General features: G+C 49.6%; 1 protein-coding gene across 3 annotated transcripts; it reads right to left on the bottom strand.

The window, feature by feature from the left end:
- Positions 1–2,907: 2,907 nt before the first annotated feature.
- On the bottom strand, positions 2,908–7,295 carry LOC141959647 (placenta-specific gene 8 protein-like). Of its 3 annotated transcripts, XM_074903857.1 has the most exons (5): positions 7,185–7,292; positions 4,473–4,595; positions 4,144–4,268; positions 3,279–3,382; positions 2,908–3,037 (listed from the first exon to the last, which is right to left on the bottom strand). In XM_074903857.1, coding segments are annotated over exons 2-5 (339 nt in total). In that variant the 5' UTR covers positions 4,582–4,595; positions 7,185–7,292; the 3' UTR covers positions 2,908–3,036. The 3 variants fall into 3 exon arrangements, with proteins under 3 accessions (XP_074759958.1, XP_074759956.1, XP_074759957.1); XM_074903855.1 differs by lacking the exon at positions 2,908–3,037 and having other exon boundaries at positions 3,275–3,382; positions 7,185–7,295; XM_074903856.1 differs by lacking the exons at positions 2,908–3,037; positions 7,185–7,292 and adding an exon at positions 4,750–4,872 and having other exon boundaries at positions 3,275–3,382.
- Positions 7,296–7,516: the final 221 nt, after the last annotated feature.

The raw sequence follows: 7,516 nt of genomic DNA, 5'->3' as shown, positions 1-7,516 counted from the left end.
CACGGGACGATTTATGACAAAGCAGGGGCCAGGAGGAGCACGGGAGGGGACAGATCACGGCCGGGCCATGCAGCGGGGACACCAGGCAGGGACTGCATGGGTGTCCCATGCAGGGACAGGGATTCCAAGCAGAAGGCAGGACAGCAGGGACCACAGGCAGAAGCATGCATGGGAGCAGCAGTAGCAGCAGTTTTAGGGGCAGGAACTCAGCAGCCTCCCGTGCCAAAGGAGGCTCTTCCCTCACCACCAGATAACAAGATTAGTAGCAGCACATCGTGAAAATGCAGCCGGGCGCTGCCCATTGCTACACAGAAACTGTGCCCTTTGCAGGCAGGGCTGACCATGGACTTTCCCTGCCCCTCCCCAGGTACAAGCACACCTGGGTGGATGAAGGCTGGAATGCAGAGCAGGCAGCGGCCCAGAGAAGTTTCCACTGCACGTTCATCTTCTAAGAGGTGACTATGGCCCAGCACACGCAACACATCACCCCAAATGCCCCCAAGTCTACATCCATGGCACCACCAGCAGTGTTGGAAAAGCTGATGGGAACAAAATGGATCCTGAGGTGCACACAGCCACATTTCACCAATAACCAAGGTCATAAAGCAGCATTTTGTTATGTATAGGCACAAACGTGTGTGCACAACTATGCAATGCAAAGCTGCTGTCCTTTAACACTGCTGCCCATTCTGTTGAGATGCCTGTCAGCAGCACCCAGCACATTCTGGTTCAGCTCTGATGTAGTTTTTCCAGGTAGAAAACCTCACCTCTGTTTCTGCCCCTTCCCCAACACCGCTTCCATAGAGCAGTTTCTATAGCTTTATACCACAGCTCTTGCCCGAACAAAGCTAAGCCATACGTACCCGCTGAGCTGCCCTTGTCCCCAGAGATGTGTGTCCTTTTTCCTGGTTCCTTTATATGCTCTGGGTGCTCCCTAGCAAACGACCTCTGCTCCCTCTGGCTAACAGACCAGACGCCAGCTCAGGTGCTGCTTTGTGCAATTGCAGCTTTCGTTGCTGCAAGCTCGCTGCCGCTTCTGGTGAGCTCCTGCTGCCAACCCCTCACCTTTCCCCACTGCAGCATCCCACAGGCCCGGAGCCCTGATGGAACACACCACTTTCCGTAGCAGTTTTCAGAGAAGGGTGGTTTGCCTTCGGGCTCCTGAGCTGCCTTAAGCTGTATGCCCCTGCGGGTGCAGCGTCTTTCCTTTGTTAAGCCTCAGTATAGAATCACAGCACCATCCAGGTTGGAAAAGACCTTAAAGATCCTCCAGTCCAAACATTAGCCTCACACTGACTGTTCCCAACTCCACCAGATCCCTCAGTGCTGGGTCAACCTGACTCTTCAACCCCTCCAGGGATGGGGACACCCCCCTGCCCTGGACAGCAAGAACTGACTGTAACTTCACTGGGTGACGCAGGCACATGATACTTCTCTCCCTCTCTCCATATTTCCCTGCCTTTACCTCTCTTCGGTTAAAAATGAGGTTTTCTGTATTTCCAGGGATCATCCGGGTCATCTGAGGTTTAAGCAGGTGAGAGTGCTGCAATGCAGACCCACCCCACCATCACTGACAGAGCCTCTACCTGCCTTTTACAAGGTTTGTGGCGAAGGTGAAGGCAAAGGCGGGGGGAAAAAATATTTCCCTTAGAGAGTGAAGCTAGGGGAGATCTGTAGGGATCAAAAATCATTCAGCATCCCTGCGAGAGTGATGGAGGGAGGGTGGGTGTAACCTCTGCCTTTTGGAGGGAGAGCGTGTTGCTCACAGGCAGGCTTGCTTTACCCGGCCGTGGCCAGGAGATGGCAGGGCTGACCCACGGAGGGCACTTGGCCAACCCACAACCCAACCAAATTTTTACTCGCAGGCGGGTGGGAATTCATGCTCAGGTTCCAATAGGGGAGCGTGTCACTGCAGCACAGGAGGTGGACTAGTGCCAGGCAGCCAAAAATCCCCGTGGCTTCACATTCAGAAAGGTGAGACTGACCAGCCAGCAGCCCTGGGTGGCCATCTGGGCCACCACAGCAGGGTCAGTTTGGCACTCAGTGGCCTGCAGCCATAACCTGCCTGCTTGAAGCCCCAACTCTGCCCCAGACCACAGAATCCCAGAATCATGTCGGTTGGAAAATCCCTTGAAGATCCTCCAGTCCAACCATGAACCCCACCCTGACTGTTCCCAACTCCACCAGATCCCTCAGCGCTGGGTCAACCTGACTCTTCAACCCCTCCAGGGATGGGGACTCCCCCCCTGCCCTGGGCAGCCCATTCCAACGCCCAACAACCCCTTCTGCAAAGAAATACTTCCTCAGAGACAGTCTGACCCTGCCCTGGCACAGCTTGAGGCCATTCCCTCTTGTCCTGGTGCTGGTTCCTTGGCTCAAGAGACTCATCCCCCCTCTCTGCACCCTCCTGTCAGGTAGCTGTAGAGGGCCATGAGGTCTCCCCTCAGCCTTCTCTTCTCCAGACTAAACCCCCCCAGTTCCCTCAGCCGCTCCCCATCAGACCTGTGCTCCAGACCCTGCACCAGCTTCGTTGCCCTTCTCTGGACACACTCGAGTCATTCAATGGCCTTTTTGTAGTGAGGGGCCCAAAACTGAACACAGGAATCGAAGTGTGGCCTCACCAGTGCCGAGTACAGGGGTAAGATCCCTTCCCTGTCCCAAGCAGAATTTGCTTTTCCAAATTTTACAACTTGGATGAGCAACACTTACTCCTCCTATCCATTAAACATCCTTTCTAAAAGCGAGCAAATAACAAAATACTAGTGAAAATTTTCCTCTGTAGTGGGCACAAGGAAATCTCAGCTGCACCAGAGGCTGCTGATACAGACAGAGTGGGAGAAGGACGGGTGCTTTCAGGCACTGCAAGAGTGACACACACACACACATGCACAAATTCTGCTGTTTATTCATGGTATTACTCTGGGAAGGGGGAACAAACCATTAACAAGGCAACCCCTGTGGTACATTCCCCACCAGCCAGGGCAGCAGGCACTCCTGCCCACAGCAGCTCCACGGGGCACAGTGAGGACGGCAGCATCTGCAACGGGACAGGAAGGTCAGGGAGCAGGGCCGTGCCTCGCCACACCGCCCATGTCCCCCCAGTCCTGCACAACGTTCCCAGCAACATTTTGCTGTGGGACAGGTCATTCTTGTCACCTGTCCACGGCCATTTTCCCACTGCAGCCACCCTGTGTCAGGTGTTGGCAGGAGACTCCGCGAAGCTGCGAAGCTGCGTGCAGCAGCGGCTTTATAAACCAGCGCCAGCACGCCCAGCTTACCAGAATATGCCCAGCTCCTTCCTCCGGTTGATATCTCTCTTCAGCTGGCAAACGGAACATGTGAGGCACCACATGGTGGTACAGAAGTCAGAGCAAATGGATCCCTGTTAGGAAGAAATTGGTTAGGGATGTAGGCTATCCAAAAGCCATGTTTCAGCCAAGAAAAGGTTAATCACATTTCATGTAGTGTGCCCTTTGTTTCCTGGCTGGCTGCAGCATCCCAAGTAGCAGACACTAAAAAGCAGGGCTGGTGAACCTCACAACAGTGGAAAGGCAGGAGGGAGTCCTTTCTGCAGGCTGCAGATAGCGACTTACCTTCCAGCTTCTGCAGTTAAGACTGGGGGGAAAACACAGAGAAAGAGAATTTGTGCAAACTGGACTTGGGCCACTATGGTTTGCACTGGGGGCAGTACAAACCCCCAGTGGGAAGAATCCTCCTGCTTCTGATTACAGATGCTTATCTGTGCAACTGACAATCTGTTCTTTAGTCTGACCGCAATTCTCTCAAATCCTTCCTATTTTTCAAAGATTGTGGGTGGCATGGGGAAGCAGCAACTGAGATTCTACAAGCCACTGTGGTCAGTGGCAGCTGAATGCAGGACACGTGCCCCACATAAAGGATGCTTGGAGGCAGCTGTGACCAATTAATGCGTGTTGTTGGACACCAGCACAAGGTTCAGTGTGGCCGAGGGCATCCCAACCCCTGTCCTGTGCTCCTGGCATCATGCAGGATACAAAAGTGAAAAAAAAGGGTGAGCGGTGAGTGCTGCTGCCCTGTGCTCATCCCTGGTATGCAGAGAAGGGTCTCAGGGGCACCTTGTCTTTCAGCCTCGCAGCACGGTGAGGGGGCAGGTTAACCACTGACCGGGATGTTGTATCTGGTGCGGTAGAGCGTCCTCATGGCCACGCTGGTCCCGCACAGGCAGCACTCATTCATGTCCCCGGCCACTTGGCAGGCAAGGCAGGGGAAGCAGAACAACCCACAGCAGCCTGGCAGGGGGAGAAACACAGCGGCGGGTGAGGCTCTGCCTGCCCGCCCAGCACCGCCGGCATCGGGGCAGGAGCGGAGGAGGACCAAGCTGCGTGTCTATAGCTATCACACCATCAACCCAAGTGGCAGGGGTGAGAAAAATGTCCCACGAGGGCGTGGGACACTGCTGATGGCTGAAGGATGGGACTGCAGGAGGCACTCACATACACCGCAGTCGCTGCAGCAGTCCATCAGCCCCGTCTGCCACATGTTCCTCGAGGCAGCAGCCATGCCGTACTGCGGCTGGACTGTCACGACGGTTGAGACGGCCATTTCTGGTCACTCTTCTGAAAGAGACAGCAGGGGAACAGGACAGTTAGGGAAAAAACTGTGGTCAGTCTGATCCCCCAGCCGACCTGGTTGCCACTGCTCTTCAGCAGGCAGTCTTTCACCCAGCTCCCTTGATGCCACTGGAAGTGACAAAGCATAACCACATCTTACCTGCATTTGTGTCTTTCCGAGGTTTTTGCATTTTCTGCCATTTTATCCAGCCTTCAAAACAGCATCAGACCATTGACATTCCCCACTCCACCCCAGAAAGCCTTCGCTGGTGCTTAGACACAGTTGACCAATTTCCCTCATGCCAAGCAGTGAACCTAGGCTAAAGCCAGTGACTTGGGCATTTTGGTTGTTGAACTTGGCATATTTTACACTAAGTCCGTTTTGGCACAGGTTCAAAGCATGCAGGAAGCAACTGTGCTCTCACATTTCTTTGTAACGCAGCCAGGCTCCACAAAAGAGAGATACCGTAGAAAACTATTATCTCCAATTTCTTGTCACAGAGAGCCAGAAAGGCAGACACTCAATGCTATGTCCAAAGTCCAAACCCGAGTCCTTGCCTTCCTGCAGTTAAAAGAGCAAGTAAATCTTAAAACTCAGTTAAGCCTCAGGTCTAATAAAACCAAGTCTCTGTGTTCCTATTCTCCCAGCAATAGTGTTACAGATTGCCATTCATTTGTTATTGATTTAAGTGGATGATTTTGGACCTTACGATGAGAAATAATCATGATTAAATAATTGAATAGAATTTTATAAGAATATTAGTTTTATAAAATTCAGAGAATAATAAGACCGCATGGGCCACAAAGTTCAATAATTATTAATCCTGAAATAATGCTTTACTTTTTTGCATGTGAAAAGCTAGAATCTTAGGTAAGATTAATAGAAATTAGAGAAAATGAACTCTAACAACCCGCCTATGTCTGCCAAGTTATGAAGAAACCAGGTAAAAGGCAATTCCGACTGGGGGAGATCGTGACCGCTGACTCTTATTACACCCCAGACTCATTTCTAGATTCTATTGCACAGAATTGTAAATAGGTGGGAAATATAGAAATGATTTCCAGGAATTAACATGTTTATGTATGAGCACTTGATTAAAATGTATTATTGTATTCTACATAATCAGTATGTTATATGAATTAAGTGTGCGTTGTTGGTGAGACAAGTCCTCTTCGCTGCTAATAAAGGAATATCTGCTTATCTACATCACACTGGTGTTGATAAGGTCTTTATACCGGTTTTGGTAACAATAGGAAGAATAATTTTTGTGTAACAGAACCAAAACAGTTAAAAGAACAAGTAAACAGGTCTGATAAAACCAAAAATCTGTTTCCTGTTCCCCCAGTAATAGGAAAAGTAATTTTGTGTATTTGACTAGAGAGAATTTTTGTGTAAAAGACAGCACCAAAACTCTCAGATAACAATTCAAAGCAAGTTTTGCCTCAAGGCCAGGTACTTCTAGCTGGCCAGGTTCTTCTAGTCATGCACAAATAGAAGAAAGGGGAAGAAGAAGACAAGAAAAAAAAAAAAAAAAAAAAAAAAAAAAGATAAACTGCTTGCTCACATTCATTGAGACTTTTTGCTTCAAATTGGGTTGGTTTTTCTGTTTTCTTTTTAGAAATAGCAGCCTGGCAACGGCAGAGCCATGCTGCTGAGTGGACAGGCTGCTCCCCACCCAGTTTCTGAGCTCAGAAACGAAACTGAAATGAAGTGGGCCATGCTGGGCGCGGGGAGGGGGGGACATCCTCCCTCTCCATCCTTTGGAACAAGGATGGCTCCTCCAGAATTCCCACTGCTGGCAGCACTGGGCAGCCTGCAAGCCCGGCAGTGTCAGGGAAGTGTCCAGAGGGAAACTGTGAGCCAGAATTGCCTCGGGGTGCTTCCCTCTCCCGACCTACAGCAGATTTACCTCTGATTGGTAAATCTCACTACTTTCTCCACTTTTACAAATGCACAGTGTTCTCCGTACGAGTCTTAATCACATATCATTCTCTTCGCTGCAAACATTCATGAAGAGACTGCAACATAAAGATGCTCTTGTCACCAATAGCACACCCCATTGAAAAGGACAGCAAGTGCTCAGGGAAATCAGGCAACAACGTATAAAAGCAACTACATCCAAGCTTCTGGCAGGACAGCAGCTACATCCAGCACATCCTCAGAGCCTACCAGAAAACACGTGCAACTAAGCAGCCTTGCTAAAAGGAATTTAGGCTTGAGCGAGCACCCATGCAGATAAAAGAGACCGATTTCAACAGAGAGCAAAGTCCCAGCCAGATTCCTTTAACGCAGTGATAAATTCTGGTAGCAGGAGAAAGCAGGGGAAAAATTAAAAAAAAAAAAAAAAACCAAAACCCAAACCTCTCCATAATCCAGCTTTTATGCAAAGCTTTTTAAAAGCTCCCCCCCCCCCCCGCCCCCATCCCAAGTAGGATTTACCATATATTTTGCTTTAAATTATGTGCTAAGCAGGAAAAAATTAAAAAAAAAAAAACAAACAAACAAACAAAAAAAAACACCTTTACTTTTTCACTATTATCCCACTCTCCCAGGCTAACAAGGTTTTACTATTTTCATGATTTAAGAGAACCAACCTTGTGGTGAGCAGCCTCTGTCTGTGCAGCCTTCCTTGGCAGCTGGGACCCTGCACAGCGTCGCTCTGGGGAAGATGAAACTAAACTGAAAGCTCTGACTGGTATTAACTGTGGGAGGTAACTGGAGGGGGAAGTCAGGAGCTGTGCCTTCTCAGTATAACTACGGGATTAACACACATGCAGAGCACAACTTTTTTTTTTTTTTTTTTTTTCCCCCAGAATGAGATAGACTGCTTTCATCTTTTTAAAAAATGGTTGCATGCATATTGTCTTACTCAACTGTGAGTGCATGTGTTTGTTGTTTGGGGGAGAAGAGCATTGAATAATGTGCA

Source organism: Athene noctua, chromosome 4 (genome assembly GCF_965140245.1).
Source record: "Athene noctua chromosome 4, bAthNoc1.hap1.1, whole genome shotgun sequence".
In the NCBI taxonomy this organism is placed as follows: Eukaryota; Metazoa; Chordata; class Aves; order Strigiformes; family Strigidae; genus Athene; species Athene noctua.
Note: the sequence above shows the minus strand (reverse complement) of the source record. Positions and strands in the feature narration are given on the sequence as shown.

Coding starts and splice junctions, on each gene's coding strand:
- LOC141959647 (XM_074903855.1), bottom strand. CDS start 4,581: ATGGCCGTCTCAACCGTCGTGACAGTCCAGCCGCAGTACGGCATGGCT. Junction 4,269..4,472: donor CTGCAGCGACTGCGGTGTAT/GTGAGTGCCTCC, acceptor TCCCCCTGCCAG/GCTGCTGTGGGTTGTTCTGC. Junction 3,383..4,143: donor GCACCAGATACAACATCCCG/GTCAGTGGTTAA, acceptor TCTTCCTAACAG/GGATCCATTTGCTCTGACTT.